General features: G+C 39.9%; 1 protein-coding gene across 2 annotated transcripts in view; it reads left to right on the top strand.

The window, feature by feature from the left end:
* LOC100557471 (opsin-5) overlaps positions 1–18973 on the top strand; it is a 36643-nt gene extending 17670 nt beyond the window's left edge. For both annotated transcript variants that reach the window (XM_003215935.3, XM_062974469.1), the window contains exons 3-6: positions 10626–10725; positions 11242–11346; positions 13370–13593; positions 15515–18973. In XM_003215935.3, the coding sequence (XP_003215983.2) occupies positions 10626–10725; positions 11242–11346; positions 13370–13593; positions 15515–15958 (873 nt within the window). In that variant the 3' untranslated portion in view covers positions 15959–18973. The remainder of the gene's footprint in view (positions 1–10625; positions 10726–11241; positions 11347–13369; positions 13594–15514) is intronic.
* The last annotated feature ends 4781 nt before the right edge of the window (positions 18974–23754 follow it).

Here is a 23754-nt window from a genome sequence, read left to right as displayed (position 1 = left end):
AGCTGCGGGACTGGGGAAAACACCAGTGCCACCTCAGGGGGTCAACTATATCTGGCCGCTGCTGCCATTTCCCCACTCACATATTCAGAAAGGCTAGAAGTAAGTGTCATGGAAGAGAGAATAAAAGGGATTCGTGCTTTAAAAATATTCTTCTGGGACTGGCTGAGCTGACATCTTTGCCATTTCACTCAGAGAAAGAGATAAGTGTTAATTGTTATTTACATTGACCTGTGGATAAGTTGGTCCAGGTTTTTTGGGTTGAATTTTGGATTAACATTTCTAGCTGTAGAACTAGAAGCTCATAGATTTAATAAAGTAACAGCTGGTGCATGGGTATTCCTGGAGATTCATGCCTATATATAGTTTATTCTTCCTGACATTTCTTTAAGGTAGAAATACCTGATGGCCAAACCCTGTCTCTGACACCTCTAAGAGCATTAGCAGATGAAACAGGTGGTAAAAGTGCAGAGGTGATACACTCTTAATTCATTCAGCTTCCCTCAACATCCCAGCTTTATTCAGAATAGCAGAGGAAGGGAGGGATACCCAGGAAGCTTTTTACTCTGTGATGTTCCCCATTTTACCTTTTATGTGTTTTTAATGTAATTTTTTATCCTGTATTGTTGTTTTAATTGATATATTGCATTACTGTTTTATCTGTTTTATATTGTGATTGTATTATGTTGCTTATATTTTGTCCTTATGTTGTTTGGGCCTCTGCCCCATGTAAGCCGCCCCGAGTCCCCACGGGGAGATGGTGGCAGGGTATAAAAAAAGTTTTATTATTATTATTATTTCCTGCTTCTAAAAAGAGATGAAAATGTACTTTCTTCCAAAATTTGACTTCTCAAATGGTGATTAAATACTGAATCAAATTATGGCAACTCTTTTCCTTCCCTATAAAAAAGCTACTGTATTTCTCGATTTTGGCAACCATGAAATATGTTCAATGCAGTTCATGCATAGATAGCACCAAGAGGTGCATTTACATTTAGAATCAAATCAGTTTGACTCCACTTTAACTGCTGTAGCTCAATGCTATGTAATGATGGCAGCTGTATTTTACAAAGTCTTTGCCCTCTCTGCTCAGTAGTATTGGTCATCTCACTAAACTACAACAGGAAGTGGCCTGATAGCCAACTGTGCATACCTTACAAAATTTCACAAATGAAAATACAGGCAGCCTCCGAGCTGCAAACATCCGACTTACAAACGACTCTTGCTACATCATCACATGAGGTACTTTCCAGCGGCATATGCAGATTTGTCAGTACTTTTGTGACAGAGCCCACTGGCTCCCATCCCATGACATAGAAGTTTCCCGTGTTGCATTGGATCAATGGGGGAAGCCGGGTAGCCAATGCTTCCCCTCGTGGAATGGGGTGATGGATGAGTCGGGCAATTTGGGGTATAGGGCAATGGCTTTCCCATACCGTTGGGCACCAATGGATTCAACACAATGCGTGGCGATTCTGGTGACAAGTCCAATGAGGTCAGTACTTAAGAAAAAAGGTGATACAGCATGAAGTAAGAGAAATCTACCCCTAGGAAGGGGAATTCACTCCTGAAAGAGTTATCATGGGGGAAAGTGGTCTCCAGTGATGCTTTCTCACCAATCCTTGTTTCCACAACAAGCCAATTTTTTTCAAAATCCAATTATCACAAGCACAGAAAGATTGGGGAAATCTTCTGAACGGGGCCACAGACAGCAAAACAAACCCTACACGGGTTCTATCCAGAGTTTCTTATTTTTTACTAGAGTTGCACTTAAAAATATACATGTTTCAACAAATTCAATTTAAGAACAAATCTATCTTGTTCTTAACTTGGGGACTGCCTGTACTGCAGTGGTCCCCAAACTTTGGGCCTCCAGGTGTTTTGGACTTCAGTTCCCACAATTCCTAACAGCTGGTAAGCTGGCTGGGATTTCTGGGAGGTAAAGTCCAAAACACCTGGAGGCCCAAAAGTTGGGAAGCATTGCTGTACTACAATAGTGCTATTGCAGTGGTTGAGCTCAGACAGTGTCAGTCAACTGTGATCTATTGCATAGCAATTTGGGCTGGATCTACACTGCCACATAATGCAGTTTCAGAATACAGATTAACTGCATTAAACTGGGTAATGTGAGTTTACACTCCCAGTTCAATGCAGTACATCTCAAACCAGTGGAAACATTCAGACTATTCGTAATCTGAAAACTGTTGGATAGATTATGGACAAGCAGAATTTTGAATAGTGAAGGGACTGGAAAAAGAAGACAAGGTAGTATAACTTTATTTTTGCCAGAATTCTCTTTTATGATAAATGTTGAATCATTTCATATATTTTGTTGATTTTAACTCCCTTCAAATCAACTTTGACTTATGGAGACCCAAAAATAACAGACCTCCAAGTCATCCTGTCCTCCACTGCCCTGCTCAAGTCTTGCAGAATCAGGTCCATGAGCCTATCCACCTGGAATGCAGAGTTCCCTTTTTCCTGCTGCCCTCCAGTGTTCCAAGCATTACCGTGTTTCCCCGAAAATAAGACAGTGTCTTATATTATTTTTTACTCCCAAAGATGCGCTAGGTCTTATTTTCAGGGGATGTCTTATTTTTCCATGAAGAAGAATTCACATTTATTGTTGAACAAAAAAATGAACATTTATTATATACTGTACAGTAGTTGTCATCACAAACCAGCATAACCAGACAAACTGTGAATCCTATCAGGAATTTCTTATTACTACCTTTATTTCCATGTATATGGTATGTACATTTACCGATCCTGCATGTTTTGGTGTTCTGTTCAGCGGGCATGCTTCCAAACAAAAACTTTGCTAGTTCTTACTTTCGGGGGAGGCCTTATATTTAGCAATTCAGCAAAACCTCTACTAGGTCTTATTTTCTGTGGATGTCTTATTTTCGGGGAAACAGGGTATGCCTTTTCTAGTGGGTCATCTCTTCTCATGATAGGACCAAAAAATGACAGTTTCAATTTAGTCATTTTGGCTTCTAGGGAGAATTCAAGCTTGATTTGTTTTAGGAATCATTTATTTATTTATTTGGGGTCCACAGTATCCACAGAACTTTCATCCAGCACTAGATCTCAGAAGAGTTGTTTTTCTGACAATCAGCCTTTTTACCATCCAGCTTTCATAACTATATGTCGTGATGGGGGACATGACTGCAAAAAAGGCAAATTGCATAGATAATTCTATCTTTAGTATTCACTGATGTATTTTTATATTTCAGTCTGCATTCTGATAGATGATTGAGCCATTTCAGTGGCTTCATCATCTGGTTTTCTGGAACTGATGATGAGAGACATATAGCAAGGGTATGCATGCAGAAGACCCCATGTTACTCTCTGGAATCTACTAGGAAATAAACTCTGTTTTGTTTATTGACTCTCCACTAAGCTTGCCTTAAACTAGTGACTAACTTTGATAATATGACCGGTATTACTGTTTATTAAGAAGAACGACCTCTTTCCCTTCTGAAGCCAGAAGGCTGAGTATATTAGCAGTGCTGAGTATAATTGGTTCTCAAGCCAGGACTCAGACTCTCTAATCGTCTTGTGTTAGACCTTAATGTTTACTACTAAGCCAAAGTGTTTTTCATTTTAGAAACCTGAATGTGGAGGATTATTGCAAAAGCCTCTAAATGTAGCAGACTAAGGTTGAAAAGGAGTTAGTGGTTCAGTGGTGAATTCTGCCTTCATATGAAATTTTTCTCATGCAATCATGTTGCTAATTATATAATTACCAGTCTTCCATTTGGAATCTACCTGTTTTCTGCCGCTGCCTTTACATTTTTTATTTACTAGAATAAAACAATGAAAGTGGAAAATACGGAATTTATGTACAATGTTTTAGTAGTATTGGGATCTTTTTGGCTGATAGCATTCTCTATCTTGTCACACAATGACCCGAAACATTGTGTCTTGTCAGGGGGCATGGGGAACCCAACACCCTGCATTGCCCGGCTCCAGTTGAGGGTGATCCCATGAGGGGAAATGTCAATCATGCAATTTCCCCCCATGGATTCCAATGGCAACACAGGAAGCCTTCCATGTTGCTGCAGTAGCAGCATACACCAGCTCTGCCCTATTTCACCCATGGAACTCCACTGGCATCCTTTTATGGGAGCCGGTGAGCTCAGTGGGTGAAGTAGGGCAGAGCCGGCGTATGTTGTCAAAATCCGCCCTTTGTGATGAAGTCCATATGGCCTGTGGACTGAGCACAGAACTTCCAACAATACCAGGTGACTTCTGACATCTCTAAGCACTCTCTGGAAACTCCTTGTTTAAACATCCCTTGTTTATTTTTTTTGCCTAACAGAAATGAGGATTTGGGCTGCTAAATCTTTGGGGTATGATGCAGTTATTCTGCTGCTGCTGTTGTTTCAGGAGTCCTTCACCCTAAAATATCCAAAAACAGCCATAGAAATACTCACGAAAGCAATGCAAGGTGATTTCCAAGTCTTGGAATGTCACATCTGGTCTCTTTTAGGACATTACAACCTATAAAGGGTGCAGCAAAGATAAGATTAACCCATCAACCCTCAGAGTTTGTCAATTTCTGCTGTGCACACTAATTACAAGGAAGTACTGGAAGTATCGTTACATTAATTGGGATATACTAAATATACTTGTGTATAAGTCTAGAAATTTTAGTTAGAAATGACCCTTCCCAAAACTGGGTCAACTTATTAATGGATCAAAGTATGTGCTGCACTTCTTCTTTTTAAAAAAGGAACCATCCCCCTCTTTGAGTATACTAGTGAAAGCTAAGAGCTTAATCCTTCCCAGGAGGACCTAAAAGAAGCATTAAGTCTGTCTTCTCTCTTCTCTAAGGCACCACTTTTTGAATTCCTAGGTGGGAAAATGCAGTAGCCAAGGATAGCTGGTCCCTTTTGTTTATGTTGGTGCTTTCTCTTCTCCGTAAAATCACCTTGACTTATGCACAGATCATATCAAAATTCATAATTTTGTCCCCAGAACATATCCCCAATTTATACATGAGTCAACTTGTACATGAGTATATATAGTACTTTTTCTGTAGATACATATAGGAAACTAATGTGGAGGCCAAGTTCAGCTTTTTCAAAGTCCTCTCAGACTTAGCAGAATTTTAATAAGTTATTTAAAAAGCAAAAATGTGTGTGAACAAAATACTATATGGGGTTCCTAGCACACATTGCAGATTTGAAACTACTTGCCTTCTGAAAATGGGCTGGCTGTACCACTAGGCAGAATATAAGAGTTGCCTCGAGCCACAAATGATGGGATATCGCTGCAAGGTGTTGGATGAGAAAATATGACCAGCTCTTAAGTTCTAAATTAGTCTTCTGCTGAGCTATAGAAAGTTACTTTTTGGACTGCAACTTCCTGTATTCACATGGTAACCATGGGGAAAAAAATCTAGAAATTGTCATCTAAAATGCTATTCATATTCTTGCCTTTATAGGTACAATAAAAAGCAGTTGCAAATATGGCACGATAAGGAAGGCCTACTATGACATTTTATTGTTTTCATGTCTTAACATGCAGGTAATCCATGAACAAAACTTAATTGCTCCTTAAATTAGAGACACAACAGTCCTGATGAGAGTAGAAGCAAAATAATTGACTAATATTTTCTAATTGGCAAGAGGAAAAGCTGACAAGAGTCAGTAATAACATAGGTTAAATATACTTGATGTGTGGATGTTTTGTTTGTTTGTTTGTTTCAGTTGTCAGAGATCATTAACCGTCTTAGTGGCTAAGGTAGTTATTTTATTCCACACTTCCTTAAGTAGGAAAACTGCTCAAAGTTTCAAGAAATTCTACTCACCAAATGGAGCTGTTCAGATGTCACACCAGTTCATGGTGTTTGGCATTAGAACAATCACTGAGGATTCTCTTCTTTTTCCATTCTCAATAATTTGTTATTAATTTACAATCAGAGCTCATAATCATTATTTGTTTCCCCTCACCTATCCCGATGTGTTGTGTGTATATATATGTGATTTCACATAAATTGTTGTTTGGTAACTTTGTGAATTTAATAGGTTTTTCTTCAACAAGGAATACTTGCCATTTCTGCCCTCTGAAATGGAGTGGGCTCTCCAGATCCACAGAGGTTCAGTTCTGGGACCTTCTGCAGATGATAAAAAACTCAGTTGGTCATATCCCATGTTATTACATGGCAACAATGTGTGTGTGCATCCATACCAGCCTATATATCAGGAGGGGGCACAGAATAATCAACAAAACCTTGTCTTTGTGGTAGTGTCTACCAAGATCAGATAGAATCCAGTGCATTTAGAGTATTTAGATCCATATCCAATGAGTTATTAAGAATTGTTTTACACAAAAATAAAACATTACACGTTATTTGTGAGTGACTAATAGCATAGCACTGGATACACACTATGTTGTTCAAGATTAATTTTAGGGAGTTCTTTAAAATAAAAAACCCTAGGACCCCAGACTTTTGGAGAAAATGTTCCTCACAGAAAAATTCTAACACTGATGAACATTCAAAAGCAACAGCGTTGGTACTGAGTCCATTTTTAAAAGGTTGTGATGAATTGTTAATAACACAATTCCCTTAACCCATTACTTCCAAGAGCTCTTTACAAGAAATCATAGGTGTGTTGTCTGCAGTTGCCTCCAGATTATGCTCTACTGCTAACCCTGTTTGAAAGCTTTCAATCATTTTGCATGTTGAGAAATCAAAAGAGAGAACTGATAAGCTCAGTGCTTATTCTTATTACTGTTTAAAATTACGCATGTAGTGTTAAGTATGTTAACTTGTAATCTGCCCATTGTGTTATTTCAAAATATTGCTGCAGAACATAGGCATTGGCTAGAATCCATTTGGGCAATTATGCATGTGTAATCTAGAGTTACACATTCATTACTGTTTAGTATTTATGATTCTTATGTACTCCCTTGTTTAGAAGACATGTAGGGACCATGAAAATCTCCTGGTCTATTCCCCTTTCAATCAGGAAACAGAAGACTGATATTCCTACCCACCCATTTCAGATAAGCAACATCCAATACTGATGGGGAATTGCTTCTCCATATCTGAACAAAGTTTGCTACTGGGAAGGAGTGGGAATATTGTCTATTTCCTTGGTGACAGGAAGAATGGATCCCCATCAATCACAGTGGCTGCTTCTTGTTAAGTAAGAATAGGGGTGTTACAATGATTGTGCATTTGCAAGTACAGTAGAGTCTCACTTATCCAACATAAACGGGCTGGCAGAATGTTGGATAAGCGAATATGTTGGATAATAAGGAGGGATTAAGGAAAAGCCTATTACACATCAAATTAGGTTATGGTTTTACAAATTAAGCACCAAAACATCATGTTTAACTACAAATTTGACAGAAAAAGTAGTTCAATATGCAGTAATGCTATGTAGTAATTACTGTATTTACGAATTTGGCACCAAAATATCATGATGTATTGAAAACATTGACTACAAAAATGTGTTGGATAATCCAGAATGTTGGATAACTGAGTGTTGGATAAGTAAGACTCTACTGTACTGAGGTGGTTTCTTGCTGTTTCACAGTGCCCTGATCTTCATCCCTTGATAAAACTTTCTTTTGGGTGTCACTGGATTGAAAGGGTAGCCCTTTTAGGATCAGATTGTTAACCATCATTACTATAAATTCAAAAAGTTACGAGGTTGTAAATCTGATTTATGAGCGTATAACTCAGGGGTCCTCAAACTTTTGAAGCAGAGGGCCGGACCACTATCCTTCAGACTGTTGAGGGGCCGAATTATCATTTGAAAAAAAAATACAAACAAATTCCTATGCATATTGCACATGTCTTATTTGTAGTGCAACAACAACAACAACAAAAGAACAATACAATATTTAAAAATGAAAACAATTTTAACCAACATAAACCTATCAGGATTTCAATGGAAAGTGTGGGCCTGCTACTGGCCAATGAGATAGTCATGTTAATTAGGATTGTTGTTGTTGTGTGCCTTCAAGTCATGTCAGACTTTGGCCGAGCCTAAGTCTAAAATCAATTCTTTATTTACTGCATTTATTTACTACATTTATATCCCACCCTTCTCACCCGAAGGGGACTCAGAGCAGCTGCATGTACATACAATATATTATATTATTAGCATAGCACAATATTAGCATTATATATTATATTGAACTATACCACTATACTATTATATAATATGTAAGATATAACATTTAATTAATATTATTATATGGTATTATTATTAGTATTATATTGGATAACATAATATTATTATCAATATTATATGTATATACAATATATTATTAAAACTGATATAAAAATATTATATTATAAAACTGAGGGCGGGGGCCAGGTAAATGACCTTGGAGGGCCGCATCCGGCCCCCGGGCCTTAGTTTGGGGACCCCTGGTATAACTACTTGATATTATGTCAGCCAAAGGGCAGATGTTTGTGCAACTGTGCTTAAATGAAAGGGTATTTTAGTTCAATTTCTTAGAAGGATGGCTTGGGAACCAATGGAGCTGAAGGGTGTAATACTGTAAAGTGAAATTTTCCAACTCCAGTTAATCATCTGGCTGCGCTGTTCTGAACCACATCCAATTTCCAAACCAGTGACAGAGGCAGGCACAGTATAATGGATTGCAGTCATCTAAATGGGAGTGGGACTAGGGTGGGGGGAGGAACAAGGCATATGTAATTATAGACAATCTACCTCCACCTAGGAGTGGTTGTATAGCTCACATATCACCTGAAGTCAATAAAAGGCACTTTGGAGCTCAGAGATCACTTAAGAGTTATCAGTCCCATACTATAGCCATGCACTGGTTCAGTACAGCCACATCTTCACCTGCCATGAAGTTTCATGTAGTTATTAACTAGCATTGGAGACGAGCACTTAATATTATGGTTATGGCCTGCAAATACCTATTAAAGGGGCAGCGATTCCAGAACATAGCAGAGAGGCATTGCAAAGACCCAAGATAACAGCTAAAGGGTGGCTAAAAACTCAATGTCAATAATGCACAGACTCAGCAAAAGAAGTATGTAAAGACTATCCAAAGCAAGGTCTAAGAGGAATGTAATGGATTCAACATTCTTTTTTCTTTTCTTTTTTTTTGTACAGTTGGCATCTGGGGAGCCAGGTACACAATGTAGCAGGGGCTCACTTGCCATCTTGCTTTGGCTGACTTAAGTTTTTAAAATGTAAGATACATAGACTAACCACTCACTTCACAGGAAAAAATTTAAAAACCCTCATCTGATCTCACCACTTTATGGCTTGTGATGTGCATAAGACATAGAGTAACAAATTTAACTTGACAAATTAACAAAACTATGCTGAATTTTATTTGAGGAAGGAGGATGCCAATGTGGGATAATGGTTTGAGCATTAGATTAAGGACTCCAAAAATGGAGTCAGATAGATCCACATACTCAAAAAGGATGGACTGTCTAGACCAGTGGTTCTCAACCTGGGGTCCCCAGATGTTTTTGGCCTACAACTCCCAGAAATCCCAGCCAGTTTACCAGCTGTTAAGATTTCTGGGAGTTGAAGGCCAAAAATATCTGGGGACCCCAGGTTGAAAACCACTGGTCTAGAGACATCTCTAGTTACCACCAGCTTGCCTGTGTTTGTTATTAGATAATGTTATTAGGTAATGCTTGTAGAGAAAGGCAAAGATGAACCTCCTCTGAATGAATCTTGCCACCTTAGAGTTGCCTTAAGTTGGAAATGACTTAAGGAACACGATCACAACACAAAAGATGAGGTAGTTGAATAGCACTTATTTATTTATGTATCAGAATTGAACCGAGGGTACAGTTGTAATGTATTTAAAAACACAAACAAAGTTAAGAACTTGGCATTCTACTAAATGTCCTTTGACCAATAGCTGGCCACTTGGATTGCCTCTGGTGTTGCTATAAGAAGGTCCTCCATTGTGCATGTGGCAGGGCTCAGACTGCATTGTAATAGGTGGTCTGTGGTTTGCTCTTCTCCACACCTGCATTTTCATGAGCAGTGTATGAAAAGGGAAATAGCTGCTCTATCAGAGGTACAAAATCTGGATGTATTCTTGAGGGACAGTCTCAGCTTTACAGGTCTTTCCTTGTGGTTTGAGCAGGAGCCATTTAGTAGGCAAATCTTTTCCCGATGCAGAGATAAGAGATGGGGATCATTTCACTTACAGCTTGATTCTTGACTGGTTATTTATTTTGCCTAAAACGCATCCAATGCTAAGCCCTGGAAGTTCTATTGACTCAGTGGATTCCCCTCCTTGGAAAAGAACAGCAAAAAGGAATGTTTAAGTTTAGCTGCTTCATGCTCTTTTTAAAAAAAATCTATTTTTGTTTCAGTAATTGAGGGTGTGTATTTATACATGCATTTACTTGTTCATTTCATTTACACCTCATCCATATGATGCACCCCTAAGTTTTCAGATGCTTACATATTCACTGATGATGAAGATGATAACTCCCTTTGACATGTGATATTTCACTGATACTTATGTAGAATGCTTCTACGCTCCAGAGAATATTAATAAGGAGGAATCATTGGAACAATCCCAATATTTGTTGTTGCTCTTGGCATTCTGAAGCTGAGCTGTGGTAACAACTCCTTTGCTATTTATTCTTCCAGGTGGATGGATTTCTGACGCTACTGTTTGGTCTTGCAAGCATTAATACACTGACAGTGATTAGCGTGACCCGATATATAAAAGGATGCCATCCTGACCGAGGTAAGATGTTTTGGAGAACACAGACTTCAGGCTCTCTCGCTGTTAGGATCTAATTTCTATGCTCATAGCCACAGAATAACAACCTATATTTCTAATATTATTTTAAACTGAAATATGTTTGGTTTTCAAGAAATTATAATTTAGTTGGGTAAATGGACTTCTGGTCTTCTTACTTTCTCAGGCCTTTATTACATGATTCTTTCATAACACATTATTTTGTTTGAAAACCTCTCCATACTGCCTCATAAGGGTAGCTACATGTTGACTCTCTATAACTGCAGTGGTTCTCAACCTTCCTAATGCCGCTTCATAATTAGTTATTCTCATTGTGATAGAAGAATGGTAAGGCATGATATATCATGATCACAATTTAACAGCAAACAAACAAAACATCATTGTGATGTGATCATGCTCTCCATTTTCTTATGTGTTTGCACTGTACAAATATAATGGTATCTCTTCATCATCTAACTTTGGAACATGCTAAGAGCCATTCTCTCTTGATGTGTATTCTAGGACAGTGTATCAGCAATAGCAGCATCTCTGTGGCTCTTTTTCTGATATGGATTGCAGCTTTCTTCTGGTCAGTAGCTCCAGTCCTGGGATGGGGCAGTTATACAGGTAATAGAGTTTTCTCTCAGCTTGAACTAGGTGTTTATGGGAATATGGGGGAAATAATAATAAAGTATCTACATTTATTATGCCTGGATTTATTTTTAGTCAAAGTACCATAAGACATCAGTGTTCATGATAATACTTTTCTGGGTGGAACTATTATGTGAAATGAAGGATATGACCAACACCGTTAAGTTGCCTCATATCTTGTCCCTGCATACAATAGAGAAATATCCACTCTTGGAATTTGCTAGGTCCTCCAATGCAAAACTGGCCACTTCTATGAGAGGCAAACTACAGAAATATCAGTAGAATCTAGAAAATGCCTAGAAAGGCATTTTTTTTCACATGTACTACTAAGAAGGGTCTTAATGTATTCAAAGATTTGAAGGGTAATAAAATCAGATTTTGTTTGCAATCTTATATTAATAACCTGGGAGAAACTCTCACTAAATTCAGTAAAATTATTTCAAAGTAGAGGTGCATAAGATTGCACTGTTGCTATAAAAAATAGCCCTCATAACTTCATCAGCTTCTCAGTTTAATTTTGATTGGTCAAAAATATTTGTCTTCATAATAGTGGGACGGTAGAACCTTTCAAGTGAATTGTGCAGATGTGTATCATGGCATCAACAAGAGTTGTGCTTTGGGTTGTATGATTAATATCAGCAGTCATTATTCTGCACTAGGATTGCTAGTTGAGCATTGGCACCTATTGCAAATCAGGACTGATGCGCATCAGTGCAGATGCACATTGAAAATGATGCAAATTGATCACTTCACGGCCTCCCTCCCCATGTAGTTGTGTTACAGCAGAACCTTGTTGGAAACAGATGTTGTGAAATTGTAGAATTCCTGTAGACGCAAGTCCATTTATGTAGATTAAGTCCTGTACAATCAGACCTCTAAGTTTGCAGGATGATCTTTGCAGATTTAATTATTCATGAATTTGATTAATATGTTTTCTCTAAGAATCTCCAAAACCTCCAGCATACGTCTGTGGTCAACTTTTGGCTAAAGTTCATTACTGAGCTGTACTGGCGGGGGGGGGGGGGGGGTAGCAATTCCCAGAAAGAACACATTTATAGGTTGTCTAGCAATAGAAGTTAATATAGAATTGTTTTGGAGGACCTAGAGGTTTCTAGGTAACATGCAGGACTATCTTCACTCAAAGATGCTGCAAACATAAGGGCTAGGATTAGGCATAATCCCCTTCTGCTAGCAGGAATTTCCTCCTGCTGTCAGAGGCATTTTTTTGCTCACTGATCTGACAGCTCTGCTGATAGAGTAATCTGTTAGCAGAACTGTGCAGATGGTAGAACTGCTGAAAAGAGAGAAAAGAAGGGCAAGGGAAGGGAAAAGATGGGTTATGTCAAATCCAACTTTCTTTCAGCAGACACAACCACAATTCTGGCATCATGGCAAAGTAAGGATAGTCCTAAACTAGAGAATTCAGCATATTATCAGCAAACCTACTATTAGTTGATCTGGTTCTTGGCCACTCTTGAGTTTTAGGTAGTTTTTAAAGAAATCATAGAGCAGCAGAAATGCTTATCTTTGGAACAAAACACAGCTAGACAAAGAGGTCACATATACCATGTGAATGCAAAAATAACTAAAATAAACTTACGCAGCAGAAGATATAAAGTTATCTCTTGTTGCATTACAACCTTAATGTAAGTTATTAATGTTTCAGTCATTGTAAAAAAAATAATGTACTTGTAACACGTTATTTGTAATGACTTACTTCCATACTTTGATACTAACGTATCTGCAAGTGCTATTTTGCTATTTGACGTGACTAGCTGAGTTGCCATTTGTATCTTGATAAAAGCAGAGAATTGGCTTCTGCAAGGAAAGAAACTGAATCAAGCAAAGACGATAGTAAAAATGCTATTGCCCTTTCCACACACAAATTTAAAATACCAATGGGAAACCTCCCTGAAATTGTTTTAAAACTGCAAAAATATAGCAGTCTACTTTTTAAAAACAGAAAATTAATTGATGGCTAAATTCCTTTGCTTTCTAGATCGCATGTATGGAACTTGTGAAATCGACTGGGCAAAAGCCAACTTCTCAACAATCTACAAGTCTTATATTGTGTCCATATTCATCTGTTGTTTTTTCCTACCTGTGTCTGTCATGGTTTTTTCCTATGTGTCCATCATTAATACAGTCAAGTCAAGCCACGCTCTAAGCGGAGTGGGTGACCCAACGGAGAGACAGAGGCGTATGGAACGAAGTGTCACAAGGGTCAGTCTGGACTTCTCTTGAGGGTATCTTCTAGGATTTGGGAAGAGCAGCACTGCACATCATGGAATGTAGCAGGGGATCATTGAATCATAGAGTTAAAAGAGACCTCATGGGCCATCCTGCCAAGAAGCAGGAAAATCGATGCAAAATGACCATTCAAATTCTGTAGTGGCTGCCAAGTGAACATAATAAAACCTGTCCTTCCCTTACTGAGAAATCAAAGGGAAAGATGGGAGATGGCTTGCTTTGTTTTTATGCGGTGCTGCCACTTCCAGTTTCCAGGAGGCTTTGAAGCCCACAAAAGTGGGATCTAAAGGTCACATACAATCTACAGTTCACACTCGGCCCCTGTGTTTACATAGGGGTTACTTCAATAGCAGAGATAGCATGGGGAAGGGGATAGAAGCAACTGTTTTAGTTTTGAATCTAAATCACAGTGGCAAGGTAGATGTAAGTCAAAACAAGAAAAGAGAGAAATTGTGAGTTGAGAAAAGAAGATGAGAGAGAACAATATAACATTCCATCTGATTATCAGCAGCAGGTTTACACTATCTCTGATTGAGTTAAACCGAGCTCTGTGTGGTCACGGGAGCCAAAAGGATAGGAGGTAAGTACTACTACCTAGGTGGTACCTGAGGATCCCCTCCTTCCTGTAAACTTATTACTTCCCCAATTATTTTTCTTCAGTCCTCAAATTTTTAGCATTGCAGTGATCAGACATTGAAAATCATCGACACCTAGAACACTTATATGATTTCCCTTGAATGCCATTTTCTTTGAATGCCTAAGCTGTATTTCTAAATGTTCAAGTGAATTTTTGAATTACTGCAGTGCAAAAATTAGGAGACGGAAGGAAAATGTAATGGGGCAGAATTCTTATTTGGGGGCAATGTCCTCATGTTGCCCTCCTACAGCTACATCTCTGAATGGCACCCACAAATTTGTTCTCTCCCCTACAGTTTTCCTCCTGATTTAACTGCCAAAATGGGAGTGGGGGAAAGATACCACCTATTCAAGAAGAGAAAGAGATGTCATTCTTCAAAAAGGGAACAGGAGTCCTTTTTCAAATAGATGATCAGTGGGATTCCCCCCTCTGAACCTGACTTCCTAGGGGCAGTTCAACTATTAAGCAGAGTAAAGAAAGCAAATGTCTGGATGGCTTGTTTCTTGCTGCAGTTTTACTGCCAGGGCAAAGGAGAAGTGCTTGAACCTCAAATGTCATATAGCGTGATTGTTATACACCTTGATATGGAGGCAGGTACCATATGCTGCTTTACTTCAGGCAGTAAACTGTCTTGGATCAGCTCTGTGGTCTCTGCTCATGCAGCCACAACTATCCCTCACTCTTTTTTTTTTAAGTTTGAACTTCCATTATTTCAGATTATGCCCAGAAAATGGAAAGACTACAGTTCTCCATAGTCAACATAGCCAATGCAGTCTTCTGCAAAGAGCAATGAGTTCAAGCTGTATTTATGCCTTATCGAATAACAACAGAATTTGTAGGAGGCATTGGATCCAAGGACACAGCTGCTGAATGTGTGTCCTTGTGTACATCAAAAAATCCCACCAACCAGTTTTCTGCCCCATAGATTGGCATCCTGGTACAGATGTGTGGAAAAGAAGCCTCCATCTCAGGGCAGCAAATAAGCCCTCTGGGTTGCAACTCATAGGACTCAAGTGATATTTGCCTTGAAGCCAAAAATGTTGGTAATGTTTAGCTTGTTTACAAAGACATAAGTTGAGAGATAGAGAATTCATAAGGGTTGAAATACATAGTTGATTATATAAGTAGATCAATAAGTAATTTGTAAATATTGTCAACTTCTATTTTTCAACTCTCTGGTTCTTTTTTGCAACTGTTGAGCATTAAAAATTGAAACCGAGAATCCTCATGCCTTAATTTTTTCCCCATCTCATCCAGGTTTCTGTTGTGATCTGCACTGCCTTTATCACGGCCTGGTCACCGTATGCTGTCATCTCCATGTGGTCTGCCTATGGTTACACTGTGCCCAATTTAACTAGCATCCTTGCCAGCCTTTTTGCGAAGTCTGCCAGCTTTTACAATCCCATCATTTACTTTGGAATGAGCTCCAAATTCCGAAAGGACATCTTCGTCTTGCTCCACTGTGCCAAAGAGATCAAGGATCCTGTGAAGCTCAAACGGTTCAAGAACCTCAAGCAGAAACAGGAAGTTTCACCTTCTCAAAGAGAAGAAAAATACGCTGCAGATGTCCAGCCTGCTCTAAGCCCTGATTCTGGGGTAGGGAGTCGTTCAAACACTCCTCCCCCAGTAAACAGGGAAGTGTATTTCGGTGCTTTTGATACCTTTTCCAACAATCCTGATGTTGAATGTGACAGACTGTGAGCACACTCCCTGCTCACATGGTCCAGCCGGGGAATGCATCCAATAGAACATGTTTGCCTCCTCCAGTTGGGTCTCCTACATGTATGTTGGACTACAGTAGCCATCGGCCCACACCAACCAGTGTCTGGGTGATGGGAATTGTAGTACAACGCATCTGGAGATCCTCTTACTGGAGTACAGATTGGTCAATAATTACCTTTCATCTTTTCCTCAGGTATGAATATGGCATACACTAGTTTGTCTGAAATGGAGGGAAAAAAACATTTCTGAAGTTGTGTGCAGAGTATGTAGAAGGGTTATAAAATTGCTATGTAGACAATTAAACCTGAAGGAGGGTGGAATACCTTGTATGCATAGGGATTCATTTTCCCCTTTCCAGCTGCAAGCCTGAAAGACTTTTGTAGAAAATCTGCCTGCTGGCATGTAAAAAAAAGTTACTAATATTTTCCCTATCTAATAATAGAAATTGAAGTTACATATTTTTCTGCCATTTCTATTCCTCACCCAGAGTTCTGGCTTCACACAGTTTACTCTCAGCTCTCAAACAGTGCATTTAGTCAAGCGACAGTTGGAAAAGCAAGTTTTCCCCCAATAGCACTGGGTTGCTGCTTCATATTCGGCCACCAGAGGGTGGGCAGAAATTAAAGTACAGCCTTGAAGTTCCTTATTCCTTCTGGCATCCCTCTTTATTCTTTCTGGCATCCTTTTTTTTTGGCTCATGAAGAAAAATCAAAAGGTTACTTTCCTTTTGTTGTTGTTGTTGTGTGCCTTCAAGTCATTTCGGACTTAGGGCAACTCTAAGGTGACTATATCACAAGGCTTTCTTGGCAAGATTTGTTCAGAAGGGGTTTGTCCTTACTTGCCCAAGATCTCCTAGTGGGTTGCTCTGAGTCTTTCAGGCTGCATGGCCATGTTCCAGAAGCTTTCTTTCCTGACGTTTCGCCCACATCTGTGGCAGGCATCCTCAGAGGTTGTGAGGTATGTTGGAAACTAGGAAAAGGGGGGTTTATATATTTGTGTAAGATCCAGGGTGGGAGAAAAAACTCGTGTCTGTTGAAGGCAGATGTGAATGTTATAATTAATCACCTTGATTAGTATTTGTTGGCCCTGTGGCCACAAGCATGTGGACAATTTCAAGAGAAAGGAGGAAACCATGAAAATGAACAAAATCTGATCAATATTTTAAAAACCTCTAAAATCAGAACAGTAAATAAAGAACAACACTCCGAAAACAGAGAAATTCTAGACCTGAAACAATCAGGAACAGCTAACACCTTCAAACAAAGGATTCTGCCAGGCAGGAAGAAGCCAGGCCTTGAGGCCACAGGGCCATCAAATGCTAATGTGATGAATTGCAACATACACACCTGCCTGTAACAGACAAGAGTTCCCACCCTTACACAAATATATAAACCGTCCTTTCCTAGTTTCCAACAGATCTCATAACCTCTGAGGATGCCTGCCACAGATGTGGGTGAAACATCAGGAGAGAAAGCTTCTGGAACATGGCCATACAGCCCGAAAGACTCAGAGCAACCCAGTGATTCCACCCATGAAACCTTTCAACAATACATCTAGTGGGTTTCCATGGCCAAGCAGGGATTTGAACCCTGGTCTCCAGAGTTGTAGTCCTATGCTCCAAACCATTATGCCAGGCTGGCTTCTTCCTTTACTATGCTAATTTTTGAAAACAGGGATTGAAATGGCAGATACAGGCAAGCAAAAAGAATTCCTGCTCTGATTGAAGAAATTGCTTCATGGCAAACTGTGATGGGTGGTATGATTTATTTTTTACACTTTCTTTTGGCAAGCAGGGCAAGGCCATAATATTCCTAGTTATGAGTGTCTGAGTCTTATATAATTCATCTATTTAGCTTGGGCCATCCCCAGAAAATGTGCTGCATGAGGCAAAGGACAAAATGGAAAAACACACATGCAGCTAAATCGTACTTGAAGGCTAGTTTAAGGGACATAGGAGATATTGCTCTCCAAAATAGGGAAATGAACAATTGAGCTCAAAAGAAAGAGCTGGAGGGAGGCAGCATTTGCCACCAGAGGCACTTGCCTCACTCTGCCCAATTTTTAGGGCTGACCATGAATTCATGGAGGAATAACCAAAATACACAGAGACGAAGCTCAGAAAAGTGGTCATTCTGGCTGATGGATAATGGGAGTTGTAGTTCAAAAATAACTTACATTTTTCCAAGTTCTGCAAGTGGTGCTAAAACTAGTAGGAACAATCACTATAGTTGGCCAGCAATGGTATCCAACTTCTTTGAAGCACAGATTTTCTGGTACTTTCCCTTCTTCCTGAGAACTTGTCTAAGCCAAAGAATCTTCTCAAGTCCCAAGGATCAAAAATAACATCCATACATAGAAAGAAAAAAGAAATATCTCTGTGTTTTACATTGCCTGCTCATTCATGCAAAACTGCCAGACAATGTCATAATATAAATGAAGAGGTATATCTGATAAAGATCTCTCTGAAATACAGTAGGCTCCAGTATTTGCAGGATCAGGATCGGTATCTGATTTCATTTATCCATGCTGTACAAAATATTTACTCTAAGCATTTTCTAGGTCGTTCAGCACAATTCTACAGTATCCTACAACCAGAAGGCCTTCATTTCAATAGGAGTCACTATTTTCTGAGATTTTGCATTTCCATGTGAAGCCTGGGGACATATCTCCTTCAGATACATAGCTCATGCTGTATTGTTTGCATGGAAATATGTACCCAATGATTGAAATTTTGGTTTTGGCCATTAATTGAGTGGGGAAATGTTACTAACATTTTTTAAAACCTGTGGAATTTTACAGTCCCCAAAGAGGGAGGGGGCAGGGAGATAGGCTAATACGTTTTTTGCAAAATTAACCTTTTTTGATTTGTATTTGTTGGGATGGTTACAAAAAAATCCACCTTCCTTTCCTCCCTTGGCATATTTGGTCTGAGATTATCATCTCTAATTTCAATTCTAAACAAATAAACTTTCTAAGCAATAAGAAAGAGAACGATTGATTTCTTTCATTTATGGCTATAGACAGACTGGAGGCATATTTAGTTTTCAGCGGAAAATGTCTCTGTGTGCGCGTGCATGTACGTAATGTAAGTTTCTGTATTTCTTGGCCTTAATTGCCATGACTAATGAAAAACTAATAGATAGCATGTTTCTTCCTAGCTGGAACTGACTATGATTATATCAAGAACTTATTGAACCCATAGTGGCAGCAACAGCCAACTCTTGTCCTTAACTGAAGTATGATCTCAACAAGGAGATTCTAGTAGCAATGATGTTTGGTGGCTCCTACGCTTGTGGAATAGTGAATCCATTTCAAGTTTTAGCCTGAATTTTGAAGGAGTTGTCCTGCTTGGAGGAACAAAGTCCAGCACCATGGAAAGTTAAGAGACAAGATCGTTCATATAGTCTGGACTAAACTGTACAAACACTTTGAATTGCCTCTAGAACTGAGCTGATAGCCAGTAAAACTGTTTCAACAGGAGTGTTATATGTTCTCTGTAACTGGACCCTGACAGCATTCTGGCCACAGCATCCTGACCCACTGACATTTACAGTTTTCAAAAGCAGCCCCATGAAGAGTACATTACAGCAATCCAAATGGGATGTTATTTATTTATTCGTATCAAAAGCATTGCATAAATTAGTATAAAACTGATAAAAAATAGAAGGAGCATAAGCGGCTAAATATCTTTTGACCAAAAATGGGCAACAGTGATCGCATTGTCTGTAGCCTCAAACAATTCTTCTGTACATGAGGCAGGACACTGCAGACAAGCATACAGATGCACAGTTGTCTACTCCGCTCCACAGTTGCAGAAGGTGGGGGATTCTTTTAGGTAGTGCCATTTTGCCAGGATGTCTTTTGATCTGCCCACTCCACCTCTGAGTCTGTTCAGAGACTTCCAAGTTGTCAATTCTTGGTTTGCCTCTGGAGGCAGACCTTCGTGGGGGGGGGGGGGGGCATCTAACTGGGATTTCCTGGCTTAGCTGCCCAGAGGGACGCCCTTGCTGTTGTTGGGGGAAATCATGAAGATTTTTCTTGATTTGAGTCTACTGGGAGGAGGCTGATAGCCGTGCAGTGGATGGCTTTCACAGTGTTCAACCTTATTTTTCTCATAGCAACTTAAACCACACATAGGGGGGGGGGGCATGCCAGCTAGCTTATAGAGTTTCTCAACAGGTGTAGGTTTAAGGCATCCTGTGATTATTACATGGGATGCAATCAAGGCATGTATTCTTAACTGTCCTAGTTTAAACTGTCCAAATGCACTTTTAGGCATTGCTTAAACCTGGTCATCCAGACTCAGGGTTGAATCCAGGGGTTCACTCAAGCCGCAAGCCTGAGATTTCAGAGAAAATATAACCCTCTCTAATAGACTGCGGGAGCCCCGGTGGCAAAGTGTGTTAAAGCACTGAGCTGCTGAACTTGCAGACCGAAAGGTCCCAGGTTCAAATCCCGGGAGCGGAGTGAGCGCCCGCTGTTAGCTCCAGCTTCTGTCAACCTAGCAGTTCGAAAACATGCCAATGTGAGTAGATCAATAGGTACCGCTCCGGCGGGAAGGTAACGGCGCTCCACGCAGTCATGCCGGCCACATGACCTTGGAGGAGTCTACGGACAATGCCGGCTCTTCGGCTTAGAAATGGAGATGAGCACCAACCCCCAGAGTCAGACATGACTGGATTTAACGTCAGGGGAAACCTTTACCTTTACCTTAACACAGACTGAATTTCTATTCCCTGATCTACTTTTCAGCTGACCAAGAGCCTTTCCTTCTTGTCTATGTGGATTAAACTTCAATGCATTCATCCCCATCCAGTCCATTACAGACAGCAGACACCAGTTCAGCACTGGAATAGACTCCTTGGAATTAAATGAAAATAAGAAAAAAAGAATAAACCAGAATGGTTTAGTGGTTTGAGCATTTGCCTCTAATTCTGGAGATCAGGGGTTGAGTCCTCACTCAGCTATGAAAACCCACTGGGTGTCCTTGGGTGAGTCACTCATTCTCAACTCTAGAAAACCATATAATAGGGTCACCTTAGGGTCTCCCGAAGTTGGAAACAACTTGAAGGCACACAACAATACCAACATAATAAGAGTTTGGTGTCATCAGTGATACCTATCCCCAAGATTGAAAGCAAGCACCACTACCACCCCTGTTAGGCAATTATCACTACCCAAAGCAAGAAATACTCTGGGTGGAAAGCAGGGGCTCAGTTGCTTTAGACCAGTGGTTCTCAACCTGGGGTCCCCAAATGTTTTTGACCCTCAACTCCCATAAATCCTAACAGCTGGTAAACTGGCTGGGATTTCTGGGAGCTGTAGGCCAAAAACATCTGGGGACCCAAGGTTGAGAACCACTGCTTTAGGCCCTGACAAAGGGAACAATATTCAGAATCAGAGAGACTGTATGGGACATCCAGTTCAACCCCCTGTTGTGCAGGAAAAGCACAATCAAAGGACCCCTGATTGTGCCGTGAGTTTTAAGGTTGTAATAGTGGCAGGAAGGATGCCGTAAACATCCTGAAAAGATGAGAAGGTAACATCCTATGGAATCTTGGGGCCTATAGTTTGGTGAAGCACTGGAGCTCTCTAGCTGAGGATTCTAAAAACTTCTCCCTAAACTGCAAATTTCAGGATTCCAAAAGACAGAACAATGTCAGCTAAAGTGGAATCATTCCCATTATGTACTGTGAGAAGGTGCCTAATTTTAAATCATTATTGTGATATGGTCTGATATGGGAAGAGGACATGGATGGTGACATCAACCGTAGTGATACCACTGGGCAGCAGCAGCAGTATGTGGACACACAGGCCTGACATCTTCATCCAGGATGTCTAGAGAACTCAAGATGTGACAGGGAAAGCCTTGTCATTATGCATCCAGCTACAGAAACATAGTTGAACACCTTCTGCTGCTTTCCCACTTCACATCAGCCAATAAGTAGGCATGGTGGGGAGAGGGCAGCATCTGTTAAAAAGTGATGCTTGATGAAAGGAGAAATGTTCCATCATTCCACCTGTGTGGAACTTTTTAATGTTTTTCCATCAAGGATCTCAGTTGTCGTATGCCATTATCAGTTTGAAAATGCATGAGAAGACTCAATTGCATAGAAGTCTTGTGACCCAGTTTAACCAGACCAGGGTGGTACAACACCCAAACTTGTTTTGGAATTTTCAGTCTTCCATTTCCACATTCCAGAATCCATTGCTGACATTGATTTAACATGACCACTTCATAAATTTCTGTTTCTTCCATGAAGTAGTTAATTCTCAAATACCCAGTAGCTGTTCAACGGGATTCATTTCCTCTTTAGAAGTGGTCATCATGTTGATCATACATGATGGTTAGACCACTGAACAGCTGATTCAGATGCCTGGGCCTCTGGATGAGCTCAGCATGATCTAAATGGACACAGCAGGGTCAGGAACCAAAGTAAACCTCTCTGCACTGGCTACTCGCCCTCTTTAAGACCATTTTGAACCCACTGCAAATTAATGCTGGGCTTTTGCTAACCAAGCGTGGGACAACTTGACTTTCTCAGCACGTTGCTTGAAAACAAATAATCTAATTAATGAGAGAAGCAGAGTGTAAAGGTGCTTGGGAGTATTTGGGAATGGAGTAGCACCTCCCTCACTGAAAGAATCCCTGGAACAAAGTTAACAGTGTGGCTGGTGTTTGACTTCCACAATAGGCAACGCTGTGACATTTCATTGGTAGTCAAAAACAAAGTAGGAGGACAAAGATTGTTTCTGGGTAGGTGTTCTGAACTTTAATCAAACTAATTCCAGTAGTGACATTCCTCTCAATTCAACAATTCAAAGCAACTGGCTACATACTGTAATGTTTTCCTAAAGAATCAAGCCAATGGCCACTAGTAGTAGTATTAGTCTTTCAGATATTGCTTCTGCCAGTTATTTTATTACCTTTGGATGTGTTTCATCTATCCTCGAATAATTCATTTAGAGAGAAAACTATGAAAATGAACAAAATCTGGCTATCAGTATTAAAAACTCTAAAATCAGGACAGTAAATAAAGAATACTTAAAACACAGGGGAATTCCAGACAAGAAACAATCAGGGCCAGTTAATACCTTCCAACAAAGGATTCCCCCAGGCAGGAATCAGCCAGGCCTTGAAGATGCAAGGCTTTTCAATGCTAATCAAGATGATTAATTGCAACATCCACACCTGCCTCCAACAGACAAGAGTTCTTTCTCCCACCCTGGACCTTCCACAGATATATAAACCTCCCTTGTCTAGTTTCTAATATACCTCACACCCTCTGATGATGTCTCCAATAGATGTAGGCGAAACGTCAGGAGATAATGCTTCTGGAACATGGCCCTACAGCCTGGAAAGCTCACAGCAACCCAGTGATTCCGGCCATGAAAGCCTTCAACAATACATTTAGAGAAGCTCTGTTTTCCTGCACTGCTTCCTTAACTTTTCACGTGCTCCCTTTTTTCCCTATTGCATCATCTGCTCTATCTTCCTCAGGTTATTTTCCTTTTGAGAGAGGACTGAAGCAAAGATATGAGGTAGTTCTTTTCTCTGTCCCCTGCTAGTATTTTGCTATCTTCTCCATGCAATGATCTTAACATTTCCTTGTTATTCCTTTTGATACAGGCATGAAAAAGTTCCTTTTCTTTAGCTGTTCTGACTTTCACCCTACATATGCTGGTTATTTGCTTGAATTCATCTTTGATGATCTCTCTACTTTTCCATTTCTTGTGCATGTCTCTTTAATTCTGGTTTCTTTAGTCTCCTCCAA

The sequence above is a fragment of the Anolis carolinensis genome, chromosome 1, assembly GCF_035594765.1.
Source record: "Anolis carolinensis isolate JA03-04 chromosome 1, rAnoCar3.1.pri, whole genome shotgun sequence".
NCBI lineage: Eukaryota > Metazoa > Chordata > Lepidosauria > Squamata > Dactyloidae > Anolis > Anolis carolinensis.
Note: the sequence above shows the minus strand (reverse complement) of the source record. Positions and strands in the feature narration are given on the sequence as shown.